Source organism: Oryzias latipes, chromosome 4, assembly GCF_002234675.1.
Source record: "Oryzias latipes chromosome 4, ASM223467v1".
Classification (NCBI taxonomy): domain Eukaryota; kingdom Metazoa; phylum Chordata; class Actinopteri; order Beloniformes; family Adrianichthyidae; genus Oryzias; species Oryzias latipes.
In genome coordinates, this window is record NC_019862.2 from 6,426,193 (window position 1) to 6,443,784 (window position 17,592).

At 43.6% G+C, this 17,592-nt stretch overlaps 3 protein-coding genes across 6 annotated transcripts in view; all 3 read left to right on the forward strand.

Annotated features, from left to right (window-relative positions):
• The first annotated feature begins 3,975 nt into the window (after nt 1–3,975).
• LOC101163803 lies at nt 3,976–6,572 on the forward strand. Of its 2 annotated transcripts, XM_023954078.1 has the most exons (3): nt 3,976–4,296; nt 4,578–4,677; nt 4,965–6,572. In XM_023954078.1, exons 1-3 carry the CDS (start codon nt 4,122–4,124, stop codon nt 5,053–5,055), a joined length of 366 nt encoding a protein of 121 aa, XP_023809846.1. In that variant the 5' UTR covers nt 3,976–4,121; the 3' UTR covers nt 5,056–6,572. The 2 variants fall into 2 exon arrangements, with proteins under 2 accessions (XP_023809846.1, XP_023809847.1); XM_023954079.1 differs by lacking the exon at nt 4,578–4,677 and having other exon boundaries at nt 3,984–4,296.
• Nucleotides 6,573–9,118: 2,546 nt separating this feature from the next.
• LOC101159573 (zinc finger protein 239) lies at nt 9,119–15,104 on the forward strand. Of its 2 annotated transcripts, XM_011473819.3 has the most exons (3): nt 9,119–9,333; nt 13,481–13,583; nt 13,923–15,104. In XM_011473819.3, the coding sequence occupies exon 3, from the start codon at nt 13,933–13,935 to the stop codon at nt 15,028–15,030; it is 1,098 nt and encodes a 365-aa protein (XP_011472121.1). In that variant the 5' UTR covers nt 9,119–9,333; nt 13,481–13,583; nt 13,923–13,932; the 3' UTR covers nt 15,031–15,104. The 2 variants fall into 2 exon arrangements, with proteins under 2 accessions (XP_011472121.1, XP_011472120.1); XM_011473818.3 differs by lacking the exon at nt 13,481–13,583 and having other exon boundaries at nt 9,120–9,333.
• A 918-nt stretch (nt 15,105–16,022) lies between these two features.
• The window catches only part of chd1l (chromodomain helicase DNA binding protein 1 like), a 35,250-nt gene continuing 33,680 nt past the window's right edge, over nt 16,023–17,592 (forward strand). The window contains exons 1-2 of one of the 2 annotated variants that reach the window (XM_020702218.2): nt 16,023–16,221; nt 16,335–16,447. In XM_020702218.2, the coding sequence (XP_020557877.1) occupies nt 16,128–16,221; nt 16,335–16,447 (207 nt within the window). In that variant the 5' untranslated portion in view covers nt 16,023–16,127. The remainder of the gene's footprint in view (nt 16,222–16,334; nt 16,448–17,592) is intronic. The other variant, XM_004067815.4, reaches the window with a different exon arrangement.

Here is a 17,592-nt window from a genome sequence, read left to right on the forward strand (position 1 = left end):
GACTCAGTAACATTGTTTATTCCCGTCGAGTCGAACCCTGGATTCCTGCGTGGTAGCCGCTCACCTTACCAACCGAGCCACCCAGCCGGGTGCTTTTCATGCTACAGAGCATCTCAAAGTGCTTCCCAGAGAAAGAATAAAATATAAAAATAAGATAAAAAATACAGTAGTCAAAATAATACTCATAGTAAAGAAATAATAATCTTTCTCTTTCGGCTTTTCCCATCAGGGGTCGCCACAGCGAATCATCCTTTTCCACCTCACTCTATCATGGACATCTTCTACCCTAACATTAGCCAACTTCATGTCCTCTGTTAAGACATCCATATATCTCCTCTTTGGCCGTCCTCTTGCCCTCCTGCCAGGCAGCTCCATCTCCAACATCCTTCTACCAATATATCCACTATCCCTCCTCTGAACATGTCCAAACCATCTCAGTCTGGCTTCTCTGACTTTGTCCCTAACACAGGCAACATGAGCCGTCCCTCTGATGTATTCGTTCCTTATCCTGTCTAACCTGGTCACCCCTAAGGAGAACCTCAACATCTTCATCTCCGCTACCTCCATCTCAGCCTCTTGTCTCTGACTCACTGTTACCGTCTCTAACCCATAGAGCAGAGCTGGTCTCACCACTGTCTTGTACACCTTTCCTTTGAGTCTTGCTGGCACTCTTCTGTCACACAACACTCCTGACACTTTCCTCCACCCGCTCCAACCTGCCTGCACTCGCCTCTTCACCTCTTTTCCACACTCCCCATCACACTGAACTGTTGACCCCAAGTACTTAAACTCCTGCACCTTCTTCACCTCAGCCCCCTGTAACCTAACACTTCCACCTTGATCCCTCTCGTTCAGACACATGTATTCTGTCTTACTACGACTGACCTTCATGCCTCTTCTTTCCAGAGCAAACCTCCACCTCTCTAGCTGTTCCTCCACCTGCTCTCTACTCTCACTGCAAATTACAATGTCATCTGTAAACATCATTGTCCAGGGAGATTCCTGTCTTACCTCGTCTGTCAGCCTGTCCATCAGCATAGCAAACAAAAAGGGACTCAAAGCTGATCCTTGGTGTAGTCCCACCTCCACCTTGAACTCCTCTGTCTGACCTACAGCACATCTGACCACCGTCATACTTCTCTCATACATGTCCTGAACTACTCTGACATACTTCTCTGCCACTCCAGACGACCTCATACAGTACCACAGCTCCTCCCTCGGCACCCTGTCATACGCCTTCTCTAAATCTACGAACACACAATGCAGCTCCTTCTGACCATCTCTGTACTTTTCCATCAACATTCTCAAAGCAAAAATGGCATCAGTGGTGTTCTTACGGGGCATGAAACCATACTGCTGCTCATAAATCTCCACCTTCTTCCTAAGCCTGGCTTCCACTTCTCTTTCCCACAGCTTAATTGTGTGGCTCATCAACTTTATTCCTCTATAGCTGCTGCAGTTCTGCGTGTCACCCTTGTTCTTAAAGATCGGAACCAGAACGCTTCTCCTCCATTCCTCAGGCATCTTCTCACTCTCTAAAATCCTATTAAACAACCTCGTTAGAAATTCCACTGCTGTCTCTCCTAAGCACTTCCATACCTCCACAGGTACGTCATCAGGACCAACGGCCTTTCCGCTCTTCATCCTTTTCAGAGCCTTCCTAACCTCATCCTTTCCAATCTCTGCTACTTCCTGCTCCACAACAACCACATCTCCCTCCCTTCTTTCCCTGTCATTTTCCACGTTCATCAGCTCCTCAAAATACTCCTTCCATCTTTTCTGTACACTCTCCTGGGTTGTTAGCACCTTTCCATCTCTGTCCTTAATCACCCTTATCTGTTGCACGTCCTTCCCATCTCTGTCTCTCTGTCTGGCTAGCCTGTACAAGTCCTTCTCTCCTTCCTTTGTGTCTAACCTGTCATATAGCTCATCGTAGGCTTTCTGTTTGGCCTTTGCCACCTCTCTCTTCACTCTACGCTGCGCTTCCTTGTACTCCTGTCTACCTTCCTCAGTCCTTTCTACATCCCACTTCCTTTTAGCCAACCTCTTCCTCTGGACGCAGTCCTGTACTTCCTCATTCCACCACCAAGTGTCTTTACCGTCTTTCCTCTTTCCAGATGACACACCTAGCACCTTCCTACCTGTTTCCCTGATAATCTCTGCTGTAGTTTCCCAGTCATCTGGAAGCTCATCCTGACCACCCAGGACCTGTCTCAACTTCTGCCTAAATTCCTCACAAGTTTCTTCATTCTGTAGCTTCCACCACTTGGTCTTCTTTTCTGTTTTCCCTCTCTTCTTCTTCCTGACCTCCAGTGTCATCTTACACACCACCATGCGGTGCTGTCTGGCTACACTCTCTCCTACCACCACTTTGCAGTCATTAACCTCTCTCAAATGACCTCGTCTACATAGGATGTAGTCCACCTGAGTACTCCTACCTCCACTTCTGTATGTCACTCTATGTTCCTCTCTCTTCTGGAAGTAAGTGTTGACTACAGCCATTTCCATCCTCTTCGCAAAGTCCACCACCATCTGTCCTTCCAGATTCCTTTCCTTCACACCAAACCTGCCCATCACCTCCTCATCACCTCTATTGCCCTCACCAACATGCCCATTAAAGTCTGCTCCAATAACAACTCTCTCTCCTCTGGGGATACTCTCTATGACCTCATCCAACTCACTCCAGAATCTCTCCTTCACTTCTAACTCACAGCCAACCTGTGGCGCATACCCACTGACTACATTCACCATCACCCCTTCAATTTCTAACTTTAGGCTCATCATCCTGTCTGAGACTTTTTTCACCTCTAGAACACTGTTTACAAACTCCCCCTTCAGAATCACACCTACCCCGTTTCTCTTCCTATCAACACCATGATAGAACAGTTTGTATCCTCCTCCAATACTACGTGCCTTGCTGCCCTTCCACCTTGTCTCCTGCACACACAGTACATCTACCTTCCTTCTCTCCATCATGTCTGCCAGCTCTCTGCCTTTCCCTGTCATTGTGCCAACGTTAAGAGTCCCTATTCTCAAACCTATGTTCCTGCCTTTTCCCTTCTCTCTCTGGCCACGGACCCTTCTGCCTGCCCTCTTTCTTCGACCAACAGTAGTCAAATTTCCACCGACACCCTGTAGGTTAACAGCATCGGTGGCGGTCGTTGTTAACCCGGGCCTCGACCGATCCGGTATGTCTAAAGTGTTGTGGATGATTCGCATGGTTATTTTGGCAATTTTTACGCCGGATGCCCTTCCTGACGCAACCCTCTCTATTTATCCGGGCTTGGGACCGGCACAGAGGCAGCTGGCTTGCAACCCCTGTGGCTAGATTAGTAAAGAAATAATAATAATAATAATAAATAAAAATAAACGAATTAATAAAACACACAAAAACCCAACACATACATTAAAATCAAAACAAATGAAATTAGTTGTTAAAATTTTATAAAATCAAATAAAAACATGTGGACAAGAAAAACTATGTAAAAGCTTTACTAAAAAGATGTGTTTTAAGTTTTTTCTTAAAAACCTCCACAGTGGCTGAAGCCCTCACGTCCTCAGGCAGGCTGTTCCACCGGCGAGGCCCACAGTGCTGAAAGGAGGCCTCGCCGTGGGTTTAAGTTCTGACCTTTGGGACCACCAGCAGACCTGCACCTGTGGACCTGAGGGCTCTGGGACGTTCATAAACTAAATAAGTAAATCTGATAAAAATGAGGGTCCAGCCATCTCACCATTCACAGAAAGCTTTTCCAGCACGGTTGCTTCTCTGTGTGATGGAATATGTATGTACTTTAATTGCAGGGAGTGTTTAAGATGTACCACACTCAAAGTATCTGAATAGTATCTAAAAGAGTTTCGTTGAGAGCCTGACATTAATTTATCATAGCCTGAAATAACATAACATAATAATTTAAAATGTTCATTCTGTCTCCGTGTCCACTCCAGTCCAGCAGGTGGCGTCAGTGAGCTTTATAACTTGTTGTGTGGGCATGGAAATGAAGAAGAAGCACGCACGCGGGCAGACTGGCATCGTTAGCTTCGAGCTTCGGGCAAGGGGGATTTCACCGCGGAGTGTCTGATTTTGTTTGTTTGTTTTTAAGCCGAACCCCGCGACAACAGCGATGTCTTCAGTCGAGTTTCTGAGAGAGTTTATCAGCGAGAGGCTCGACGCTGCTGCGGAGAGGATCCTGGCCCGGTACGAGAGAACCGTGGAGGAGTACGAGGAGAAGAGCGAGCGACGCCGGAGGCAGACAGACATCAGCTGGAGCCCTGATCAGGTCCAACCGCCCGCTTTAGGTAAGGTTTCCCTCTGTTCATGCTCCGGGAGATCTGGCAGGAAGAAAGTGTTTTGGTTTTCTTTGAAACATAAAATAGCATTTTTAAAAAATTCATATTTTTTTCTGTATAGAAGCCGAAAAGGACTACGGGTTTTCTTTTAGTGTGTGACAATTTTCTCGTTTTCATAACCAACCGGATCATCTCGTTATAATCAGGGAAAGAAAGAAGCATTTTTGGCTTCTGATCTGTTGTTTTCAGGAGTATTTTGACCTGAAATTCCAAATGTTCCTGTGCTTCAGTGCCATGTAGGGGGGAGATGTCATGGGATGATCCTGAAGCACAGGCACCTTTTGTGTCTAACAGGAACCACACCAGCAAAGATCCAGGGTTAGGACACAGGTGAGGATGTGAGGGATTTCATGAAGTGCTTCCTGTGCAGTTTGAGGAGAAAACCCACTTTTATGAGACGCCGGGGAAAAAATATCAACTGGAAACCATCTTCACTGAGAAAAACGACTCTGGATGATTAAAAGAACAGTTTGAGTTCAAAATCTCAGCTGATGATGTCACGTTTTGCTTTCTAAATCAACTTTGTCCATCAAATGATTCCGTTTGTTTATCCATGTTCTTCATCATCTACTCAGCCCTGATGGTGATGATGATGATGATGTCTGTGCTCCCTGCAGTCCTCCCCCAGGATTCTATGAACGCAGACGGGGAGGAGAGGAGCTCCGAGGTGAAGCAGGAGGTAGCCGAGGCGTCGCAGGTGAAGGATGAAGAGGAGGAGCTCAGCATCGCTCCGGACGAGGAGCCACTGGACGTGAAGCAGGAGGCTGACGCCGCGATGAAGACTCCTGAAGGGGAGTAATGGTGCTCCTAATGCCGGAAGCTCCACCTGTTCCGGTGTTTGTTGCTCCTCTAGCCGTTGACGTTCGACAGACTGAGCAGCTTCAGCGCCAAACGGCAGCTTTCACAGCCGACCTGCTGCCACCCTCAGAACTCTGGATGCTCGGGGACGTTCCTGCTTGAAACGTTCAAATCTGGATTTGTAGGTTTTAGGCGGAAAAGTAAAATGCAGGTCCTGGAACGCTGCACTGAGGAGTCCATGTGGAGAACATTTGAGCTCAGTCTGCCCTCTGCTGCTGGCTTTGTGGTCCTGTCAGAGGTGAAAATCCAATCCGAAAATCCGAATCGAAGGGGGAGGAATGTTTTCAATAAAGCCAGAATTTCCACTCATCCCGCTCATTCGTGGGGGGCGTTAACATCCTCATTCCTGCATGTTTTCCAAGAATAACTGCTCTGCCGCGTCCTATTGGCTGACCTAATCATCACACACCGAACACATCGGCCCTTGAGGCCTGGAACTGCCACCCCAGCTCTAAAAACCTTTTCTGAGCACATCGGCAGATCTGCATTCACTGAAGATGGTAAAAAGTCCTAAGTGACCTAAATCCTTTAACCCTTGTTCTATCTTGTGGGGTCCAGATGACCCCACTCCCAACGTTAATGTTGGGAGTGGGGTCATCTGTACCCCACAAGATAGAACAAGGGCTGGAAGGACTGTTGGTTTCCAAACCACATTTCTAGTTAAGGAAAAGACTGGATGACTACAATGAAGGATAATGCAAACAGGAAGTGGCTTCTCAAAGGAAACTTCCTGTGTAACCCCCACCTCTGGAAGAATCACGGCTGACTTCGGTGGAACGTAATGTTTCTGACCTCACGGCCGGACAGGAACGTCAAGCTGGACAAACCGAGATGAACGTTTAGTTTCAAATGACCTATTGCCTTTAATAAAAGGTTTTAAACTTCTATTCTTTTGCTTTGGATGTGAACAAACTGACATGGAAAAGAAAACTTTATTCCCAGATCTCCACAGGAAGAATGTGAACTTTGAGCTTGTGCTTTTTTTTAAAAGTATTTTTAGTGTCACATTTAAATGAGTTTACCCAACATTTCATCATGAACTGATCAACCGCCTGCTGGTTGTTACATTTTCACATCACCTCTGATTTTACCATGAAATACATTCTGTGTCTCATCACTGAATGCTCACAACATACAAGAAAAACTGTTTCATTCATTTCATATCATTTAACCCTTTTTGGTTTTATCCATCCAACCTTTTTTTTAACCCTTTCTTTTTTTAGGGTCACTGGGTTGCTGGAGCCTATCCCAGCTACTGTTGGGTAAAGGCAGGGTTCACCCTGAGCAGGGCACTGATAATCTGAAAGGACACTTACTTGTCTTAGTGCAATAAATGGAAAACAGAAAAATAAATAGTTTTTATTTATCTTCAGTTTTATCACATAACTGACTGCAAGCCAAAGCCCAACTTTATTGTTCCCACGGAGCAAAAGCATGTTTTCCAGAAAACAAAATGTGGTTCATGTTCCATCTATTACTAGAACCTCATCCGTGTAATCATGCTATTTTATGAGTATTATAGGTGTTTTATGATTTAGGTGTTTATCCGGACTGTGAATTTGACACCAGATGGCATTTAGAGGAAAAAGTTGGTACACTTCAAATATTGCCGCACTTTAACCCTTGTGCTATCTTAGATGACCCCACCCTTACTTTGACATGTTCTCCCTACCATGATAAAGGTGGAAAGATTTCATGTAATCCATGGACACCAGTGAAGATCACAAATCATTGAAGAAAAAAGGTTCAGAGCACTGTCTAGTGGGTCTGGATGACCCAATGTCAAAGTGTCTAGGATAGCACAAGGGTTAATTATGATGATGCCGTTTTAGCTCAAATGTAGAAGAAATGTGTCATTTTTTTGGACGTAGTTTCTGCAGATCGGCACTAGTTCATTAGAAATTCATGTCCAAATTGTGGGTGGACTTTTTGGCATGAAGCAAGTCCACCCCCACTTTCCATCACCCATCTGTTTACATTCTCTCCCACTAGCTTACAGCCCCTTTACAAACTAACATTAGCGGAGCAACAAAAATGGTGTCCAATGTTAGGGCTATCCAGCCGTACAGTTTAGACCCAGAGGAAAACAAAGACGTTCATGGATCTGTTTGTCTGACAGTGAATGCATCAGAATGGAGCAGAGCAGGAAGACTGTGGCCTGCTGACTGTAGCTTCAAACCACAATCTTTTTCTAATGGTATTTTTTCATCCTGATTCACAAATATTTGAACGGGGAAAGACTCAGAAATATAATTTTAGTATACATTTTCTTTATACATGTCCTCCATCATCAGAGAAATTTCACAAGAACAAGGTATAAACACCCAAAACTCAATTTCCATTGAAATGTTAGGGGACACAAACTTCACACGTTGCCATTTCGGTGACTTTTTATCCAAATTTGGCAACCTTCAGACGCCTCCAGTAAGTATATTTTATTGAAAGCCACAAATGAAAAATATGTCAGGAGGCTTTTTCTCAAATAAAATGTCAATAGAGAATGTAGTTGGAACATTTCTAGTCTGTGAAACCTGCACAACCTGGTGCATCTGATCCCTAGATGCATCCAGGGTGAGGAGACAGCTGCTAACAGAAGACGTCTGTGAAAGTGTGGACTGAGGAGGGAGCTGAGAGACTTCAGTCTGAGGTGCCCAGACCACAGATAGGGAGATACTGCAGAACTCCCAGAACATCGACGGCCCGACCCACTGCATCACTGAATTACATTAACTTGTCTCTCTCTTCACACATCCCCCGTCCCCCATTCCCCTCCCTTACATTGGGTGAGTTGAGGTGAGGAGGGATCTCGGGCGGCTGAAGAGCAGGAAAGCTGATGGTATCAGCCCCCAGCTGCTCAGGAACTGTGCAGACCAGCTCTGCCATATACTCTGGTACATCTTCAGCCTGAGCCTTAGCGTGGAAAAGGTCCCAGTCCTGTGGAAGACCTCCTGTGTGGTCCCAGTCCCCAAGACCCCACACACAGAGGAACCAAAGCACTATAGACCTGTTGACTTGACCTTCCACCTGACGAAGACCGTGTAGATGGTCATCTGTAAGAACCTCAGCTCTGTGGTGAGCACGGCGACTGACCCGATGCAGTTCTCCTACAATCCAAACATTGGGATGGATGACAGGTCTTCTACCTGCTGCACCGGGTGCTGACTCACCTAGAGACCACCAGGACCATCAGGAACTTTGGGAGCTGGTGTGAGAGCAATCACCTGTGCTTAAACACCTGCAGGACAGATTGACCTCAACAACAAACTGGACTAGTTCCACAACACCGATGACCTGTACAGGAAGGTCAAAGTCACCTACAACTTCTGAGGAACCTGAGGTCCTTTGGAGTGTGCAGACCTCTACTCAGAACTTTTCATGACTGTGGTGGTGGCCTCTGCCTTTTCTTACACTGTTGTCTGCTGGGGGGTGAGCAGAACTGACCAGAACTGAATAAGCTGGTCAGGAGGGCCAGCTCTGTCCTGGGCTGCTCGTTGGACTCTGTGGAGGAGGTGGGTGAGAGGAGGATGTTGACCAAGCTCAGATCCTTCATGGACAGCAGATCTCACCCACTGAACCCGTCTGTGAAGGGACTGAGGAGTTCCTTCAGCAACAGACTCAGACATCAACAGTGTAGAAACGAGTGCTACTGCCAACAGACTGCACAACTCATCTGTGTGACCAGGTCATCAACATTTGCACAAATGTGCCCAATTATTATGTATCTATTTGCTTATTTGTTTTTTAAAATCTCATATCTGGTGAGCTGTAACTGTACTATCACTTATTTTTTCTTTCTTTAAGCTACCATGATGAGTGAATTTCTCCCTGTGAGATAAATAAAGTTCAGTTTAATTCGGGTTTCTTCTAATTAATGAAAACGTGTAGTTTTTGTGGAAGTTATGACGCGGAACCAACAGAGCGCAGTTTGTTGTTTCTGAGGGACACACTTATCTGACGGACCTGAGCCTCTGGCGCCATGAAAGGAAATGTTGGTTTGTTTTCCTTTTTGTGGCTGAAATATTGACAAATTTAGGAACTGGTTTTATAAAAGGAAACATCATCTGGTACCGGAAGAAGGTCGACCGGCGGCGCAGACTGCAGGATTTCCGCCGGAAACGCCAGCTTCAGGTTCGTGACGTTGTTGTCTCTAGGTTGAAGTGCATCTGACAGGAGTGAGCACGCGCGTGCACGTGTCGATACCTGCTGTCAATCCGCCCCCCTCACTCCATTTTTTTATTGATTCAGAAACAAGGTGACATACATCAAAAGAACAGGGGACAATAAACTATACATCAAAAGTTCAAAGTAAACGCCAGGGGATATACAAGCAAGAAAATAAACTTATATTAAATTATAAAGCTGAGCAAGGTGCTATGTTTTAATTGCTTTTTTGTTTGTACTGGGGAAAATGGAGTGTAAGTAACATCTAATTTGGGCTAGTAAATCAAGAAAATTAGGAGCTTTATAGCTGAATTTAGATTTGTGAATGTAATACTTGGTTAATAAAATCAGAAGATTTATTAAATAAAATTAAAAAAAAATAAAGTATTATCGTAATTAACGTAACCAAATAAGATGTTTTTCCATGTTAAGGTAAAATGTGGATAAATTTGAGCTTTTATCAAGTTTGTTAATTTGTCCCATATTTTTTCAGTGTACTTGCAGGTCCAAAAGAACAGAAAGAAACAGTTTTTATCAATATCCCTTTTTAGCCTTTGCATAAACTGATTTGTTGGATAAAACCTATGAATGATCTTGAATGAAAACTCTTTCACTTTGTTGTTCATAAGACATTTGTTTGGCAGAAGCCAAACCTTTTCCCAACAAACTTGACCATGAAGTGAAGTCCAAAATGTTCTGGCCGGGAATTCCGTTTTTAGCTCCTGCTGGAACAGTCTTCGGATGTCTTTGTTTTGATTTGTCAAAGCAGAGAAGCAGAGTTTTCCGACAGCAGTGTCCGTCACGTGAAGCTGTGGTTGGGGAGCAGATGGAGTCGGAGTTCCTTCATAAAGATAGGTGAGGTTGAGGGAAACGGCATCAAAAACAACCGAAAAGTCCTTCACAGAAACAGGGATCCTGCAGAACTGAAGGAATTCGGTGTAAGTATAAAGTTGACCTTGTTGATTGAATAATTGACTAACTAGTCTGATATTATTATCAAACCACTGTTGGATCAAGATAGCTTTGTTTTTGTAAAGAATATATCTATTGTTCCAAATGTAAAACCTGTGAGGAGAAAAGTTATGTTTCTAAATCATGGACCAAGCAAGTAACATCTGTTTATGAAATGAAGACAGTTTGAATGACACTTTGTCGGGCTTGTATGAGCAGAGCAGTAAAAAGTCGAGCCCATCAACCTGGGAGAAAATGTAATTGGGTATGAAGTTCCACAGAGAGTTCGGATTTTTAAGAAACTTTCTTATCCAATTAATTTTAAAAGTCATATTTAAGGTACTGAAATCCAGGAAGTTCAGCCCCCCCACTAGTATAATCATTCATCAGAACAGATTTCCTTATATGATGAGTTCAGTTTTTCCAGACAAAGTGGCATAGCAGTTTATCAACAGTTTTGCTAACGATGTTACTGACATAAAGAGACTGAGCGGCATAAATGACTCTGGAGAGGCCTTCAGCCTTGGAGAGGAGAATTCGACCTTTAATGGAAAGGTCACGTAAGAGCCAGAGGTTAAACCTCTTTTTCATTTTATCAATAATTGGAAAAAAGTTAGTATTACCTCTATCATTTTCCGTTTTTTATATTATTATACCAAGATATGTGACTGATGTCTTTACAGGAATATTAAAGAGTGAATCCGAATCACAAGATTTAATTGGGAGAAGTTCACATTTTTTCAAATTTAAGGAAAGACCGGATGCTTTGGAAAAAGACTTAATTATATTTATTGCTAATGGAATTTGTGAGCTGTCTTTGAGAAAGAGAGTGGTATCACCGGCGAGCTGACTTACGACAATAGATCTACCAGCGATGGAGATCCCTCGTAATGGACTGGATTAAATGTGGTCACAGAGAAGCTGAGCTACAAGAAGAAATAGATATGGAGATATCTATTCTAGATGTCTAATTCCACGTTTTATGCCTCCCTCACTCTACGAACACAATTGCTCTACCGGAAATTCCGCCTTTTAGTCCTTTAACAAACCAAAATAAAAAACTTTATTGACCAGAACAGACCAGGGGCCCCGCAATGGATTTTGGGCCCCATGAAAATAATTTTCCCAAAATTATTTTCCCCCAACACGGTTTGACATACAATTATGCATTATGATGGAATTTTTTTATACTATTATTATCATCTTTGTGACAAAATAGCACGACAACTGACATGTATAGTGTGGGAAGAACTGAGCACTGAATACAATAGAATTTACTATAGAATTTAGAGAGCATTCTGCTGCACACAGCAGATATTCTCCTTATTACACATTTTCCATTTTATTTTTGTCTGTTAAAATAGTTAAAATTAACTTTATTTAATCATTCTTATGACCGATTCACCTTTGTTTTATGAAATTCTGGTCAAATATTAATATTTGCAGCTGACAGACTGATGCTGCTGTTTCTGCTGATGCTGGTGTACTTGACTCAACTATTATTGAATAAAAACGGCTTGATAAATGTATGAAGGGATCAGCTAACTAATATAGTGAAAGGTAAAACTCCATTTTTCTTGAGCTAATATGGTGAGAGAAGTGAGTTTATTGGGACAAAGTTAATATTCCATCCTTTTCTACCACAGACCCACCTTTTGTCCTGAAATACTGGCTGACATACATTCAACCCTTCAACTCCTTTTCCTCTCTTAATTTCTTTTCCCTCCTTTTTTGGGATCCTGATTTTTCAGACATGTCTTCTCTCCCTCACACAACGTGGGCCGGTCTGTCAAAAACCTCAAAAGTAGGACTGAACCATCTTAAAACAAACATGGGGTATGGGGGGGATTCCTTCAGATGTTGATGTTTCCAAAAACAAATAAAATGTTACCATGACATTGAAAGTAAAATATTTGTGATTACTTACTGTTTTATGACTTACTTCATCATTGTTAGGGGGCCTCTGTGCCCCCCCAGTCTGGGCCCACTCTTACCTTCCCTTTTTGGCACCCCAGTCCAGACAGGTGTAAAATACAGGTAAATGTGGGAGTGAGTGCAGCCTATGAATTACAGAAGACTCATCTTCAATCGCTGGAAGGAGGAGAACAGTGGACAGAGGCAGCTTTTCCTGCTGGATGGATGGAGGGGTGGATGGTGGATTTACTCGATTTTAATGGTTGGGTGCAGGACTGTCACACTGGAAACCTGGGTTGACTCCTCAGGGACGCAATGAGCCAAAATCTCTCCCTGTGCGTTGAAAATACAGGGTTGTGTCAGGAAGGCCATAAAAACTCTCTACCAAACCAGTCGGCGTGGCAACCCCTAACGGGATAGGCCGATAGGTGAACAACAACGCCATACATTTGTCTACAAGCCTTGCAGTGTGTGATGTATCCGCGTGGAGGACCAATCACGTACGGTCTCTTGGAGGCACGTATTCCTGCAGATGGGGATCCGCCGGCTTGGTGTGTCCGATCACACACGGGTTCCTCACTGCTGCTGCTGGCAGCAAACTACAGCAAAAGCATCAAAAGACATGATGTTACGCAAACAGAACAGGGCTGCAGTAATCAGTAACATGCAGTCTATAGGTGGGCATTAATTAATGTTACATATTTTCACCCATTCACACACGGTCACTTTTTTCCATCTGAAACACGTTGCTTCCATTAGAGAGAGTGTAGTTTCTCCAAAAAGGTCATTTCCTTGGATGAGTGAAGATATTCACAGCCCCGTAAACTGGAGCATTTATGGAGGTTCACAGACTTCCTCTGAAAGAGACGATAAATCAGGCTAGATCAGCTTCCTTCCATTAAAATGATCTCAGTAAATAGACCGAATCCAGAAATTCTTTTCAACACGCTCGTTTCTTCCACTACCGCTCAACATCCTAAGCTTTCCCAATTGGATGGTCGCACATTTCTTCAGGGTTTTTGGACAAAGGTCTTGGATCTTGGATGATTATTCTCTACTGAAGAAGATCAAACCCTCTTATACATTTAAACTCAGGTTTTTTTTTCTCACAAAAATTGTAATTCCCACTGATCCAAAACCATTTAGACCAAGTTCAAAGCTTCCTTTTGTCTCTAAAATGTTGGAGAAGGAAGGTGCAGAGCAACTAAATGTGTATATAGAGCAACATCATATCTCTGATGTTTTTCAGTCATGTTTGAGGAAGAATCATTCTACTGGAACAGATTCCCATTCTGGCCGGAAATCGCGTCTTGATCCTGTTGATCACAGCATTATGATCCCAAGTCTTCGAGGTGATTATGGTCTGTCTGGGTCTGTTTTAGCTTGGTTTTTGTCATACCTCAGTGGAAGAACATTTTTACGTCAATGTAAGTTCATTAACCTCTGAAATGAAAAAGAAAATCCATGTCGTGGCGTTCCTCAGGGTTCAGTTCTGGGGCCTGTTTTGTTCATTTTATATACGACTCCTCTTGGGCAGTTAATTAGTAAAGGGCAATGTAGTGCAGAAAAATGACACCTTGAAGCCTCCAGTTGGACTTTCAGTCCAGGTTCTCTCATTTTTTGCCTCTGTCTGTGTTTTTTGTTTGAATATTTATCCCAGACTTTTGTTTGCGTGTTTTTTGTCGTTTCAGTCAACCAAAGATGAAAATCTGTGACCAGGAGCAGAACTGTGATGTGAAGCAGGAAGAAGAAGAACGTCCCCAGATTAAAGATGAAGAGGAGGAAGTGTGCATCGGCCTGGATGAAGAAGAGCAGCTGCATCTGAAGCAGGATTACGAGGAAGAAGATCCAAACTGTCCGCATGATGCTCACAGAGGATCGAGAACCGACCAGGAGTTGGCCGTGAGGAACGGGGGAGTCAGACGTCCGGTGGAGGAGAAAACCCCAAACAAGGACGTGGGTGCAAAACCCTTCAAGAAGAGGAAGTATCAGAGACGGCAGATGGAAAAACGGAGATTTCCGTGTAAAGTTTGTGGAGAGAGTTTTGCTGCTCTGGGCGCTCACATGAGGATCCACCGCAGAGAGAAGTCCTGCATCTGCGAAGTCTGCGGCCGCAGCTTCAAAACTCGCAACTCGCTGACCGTTCACCTAAAGACCCACTCCGGAGAGCGCCCACACTCCTGCCAGGAATGCGGGAAGCGCTTCTGTCAGAAGCGGGACCTGAAGGTCCACGCCTTCACGCACACAGGCGAGCGGCCTTTTTCCTGCAGCAAGTGCGGGAAACGCTTCGGTCAGAGCGGGAACCTGAGCCGGCACATGCGGACTCACACCGGGGAGCGGCCCTTCTCCTGCTCCATCTGCAGCCAGACCTTCTCGCACAGCTCCAGCCTGAAGAAGCACACCGTCCGCCACAGCGTACAGAGACAACACGCCTGCGGCGCCTGCACGCTGAGCTTCCAGGACAAGGAGAGCCTGAGCGTGCACATGCTGAGTCACATCGGGGAGACGCCCACGTCCTGCGAGGAGTGCGGCAAACGCTTCAAACACAGCCACACGCTCAGGATCCACATGAGGATCCACACGGGGGAGAAGGCCTTCGTCTGCAGGCGCTGCGGGAAGGGCTTCAGCCAGAGCGGGAACCTCAGCAGACACATGCGCTCGCACACCGGCGAGCGGCCCTTCTCCTGCAAACTCTGCCCCAAACGCTTCCGGCGCTCTGACGACCTGATGCTCCACATGAGAGTCCACGCCGGGGAAGAAATCCACAGCCCACCACAGACGGAGGAAAAAGCCATTTAGACGCCACGTCACTCCTATTTTTGAAAACCTCACTGCTTTCCCGAAGTAAAAACCTAATAAATATGAACATTTTATGAAGACTTTTTATAAATCCACTGTGTTCTGATGATGGAAACTATGATAGTTTTTTATGATATTTTTTCCCTAAATTGTTCAAAGGCAATGCATTGTGGTCTATATTCCCCAAACTGGTGAGAATTAATGCACACTAGTTTTTCGCAGAGACTTCTGGGAAATTTCTAGGGCACTGGATTTTGGAATTTTAGATTTAAACAGCACAACAAAATAGCGAACAGACTATTTAGTGCACTATGTAGAGAGTAGAAAAGGAATCCGGACACAGTCCCAATTTTTTCACAGATGGGCTTCATGATGCTGCACTCTCTCTGGATGACAGACTGCTAGACCTGAAACTCAGTTAAGACTTATACTTCAGTCTCACATACGGACTTGAAACTTGACTTTAGATTCCATTTTAAATATTAGAGGTTTGGAACTCTTTAACAGAATTTATTTATTTTATTTTGTTTAGCTCCAGGACGTTGCTGTACGGTGGCCCTGAAGTGCAAATCACACCAACAAATCACCCAAAGGAAAAACGTAATAAAGATCACAACGACAGGTAAAAAAGCAAATATAATAAAAAAAAAAAAAAAAAAAACATTTCAATAATATAAAAACAATTAAAAATAAAACGTTTTATAAAAAAAAATGAATTTCCAAAAATAACAGTACCTACCGTTTCTACTTACATAAAAAAAATTTTGGAAAACAAAAGTAATTGACAAAAATGAAAATTCAGTGTTAAAAAAATTGAAAAATAATATTGCCCGTATTTTATGGTTTCATTTTTCAACATTTAATTTTGATTTTTGGAAATTACTTTTGATTTTATATATATATATATATATATATATATAAAGAAGATATATAAATAAAATATAAAAAGAGAGAGGCTCAGCGTTATTTATAATAATTATATTTATAAACAAAAACTTTGCCTGGGAAAAGCGCGCGTGAACTCTTGGTTGGTCACGTGATCCAACACGGAAGTGGAATCCAGTCAATAACAGTGAGAGCGGTTCTCTGTCCGGAACATGTCGAAGTTTTTGGAAGAAATCCTAAGCAGCTTCGTGGGAAAAAAGAAAGCCTCTGTTGTTCAGGATGATCTGCAGAAATGGGGGCTGCGAGGTGAGCACGGTTGTTGTAGTTTTCGAGTTTATTTTTAGTCATCAAAAGGGATTTTTGATCGAAATAGCTCTTTTTGGTGGTCTATTAAAAAACTGTCCGCTTCCCCCTTTTAGGGATCCAGCTCAGAGGATATCAGCTGGACGGGGTCCAGTGGCTGATCCAGAACCTGCAGAACCAGCAGGGATGCATCCTGGGAGATGAGATGGGTTTGGGTAAAACCTGCCAGGTTCGTGTGATCCGTCTGTTTATCCTTGTTTAGTTTAAATATCACATATCAATAATACACATTAAGGCAACATTTACTTGAAAAAAAAATCAATGTTGATCCATCACCAATAGCACTTTATTATTATTTTGTTTTCAGTCTGAGATCTGTTTAGTTTGAGTGTTTTTGTTAGAGAATTCTTCACTTAAAGTTCTACCTTTTGCTCTGTCTACATCACTACAACGGCAGCTTCAAATCCAGTCAGCAAAGATGGAGAAGTGAGGTCAACGTGCTGTTCTTTTTCCATTCTTCCTGGGGGAAGCTGGGGAATATTTTTGAAGTCCAGAGCGCAGTGGAATGTGGTTGAAAGACTCTTTTCAGACCTCTCAATGTTGTTGAGGTACATGTGACTTTACCGGCAGAAGTGGGAGTATAGATCATGGTGGACATCTCTGGTTTTTATAGAGCTGATGGAACTTATTATCAGAGTTTCAAAGTGAGAATGAGGAGCAGAGAAGCTTCAGTCTGAGGAGTGACTTCAGGTCATTACAGCAAGAAGAAATGACCACAGCAGCATGAGCCAGAGGACCCTGCTATGTTCACACCGGGCATGTGACACGCCTTCAAGAACATGCTAAATGCAGGCTCTTGCATGCCCATATGTTCACACTTTACCAGCAGGGGGGGACTTCTTCTTTTTCTACTGTTTTATAGCACATGTTTGCCACCCACAGTTTGAAGAGGCTTGGTGTGAATTGTTGAAGCGGGATAAATGTTGTGACTCTTGCTCCAGGCTTTTTCTTCACAGCATTATTTTGATTAATGAAAGACTTGGTGTCATAGAAATGTCTCCTCTATGATCAATGGTTGACCTGACTTAACCTTTAATGTGCGTTCAATGGCTGCTGTTGTATGTAGTGCCCAAAAAAAAGGTCTTAAAAATGTTAGTTTAAAAGCCGGGAGCCCGGAATGCACGTTCCTGTGCGTTTGCATAGACTTTTCATTGGAAATAGTCACTGGAACATGCGTTGGAGATGCTGGTGAGAATGTAGCTTTGGAGATCCATCCATCCATCCATCCCTTCATTCATTCATTCATTCATTCATTCATTCATTCATTCATTCATTCATTCATCCACTGGACATACTGAATCCTTCTTTTGGAGT

Excerpts from the sequence above, each read along its gene's own strand:
- LOC101163803 (XM_023954078.1), top strand. The coding sequence starts at position 4,122 with ATGTCTTCAGTCGAGTTTCTGAGAGAGTTTATCAGCGAGAGGCTCGAC. Across the intron at positions 4,297-4,577 it reads GGTCCAACCGCCCGCTTTAG|TGCCATGTAGGGGGGAGATG; the intron begins GTAAGGTTTCCC and ends CCTGTGCTTCAG. Across the intron at positions 4,678-4,964 it reads GATCCAGGGTTAGGACACAG|TCCTCCCCCAGGATTCTATG; the intron begins GTGAGGATGTGA and ends TGCTCCCTGCAG.
- LOC101159573 (XM_011473819.3), top strand. The coding sequence starts at position 13,933 with ATGAAAATCTGTGACCAGGAGCAGAACTGTGATGTGAAGCAGGAAGAA.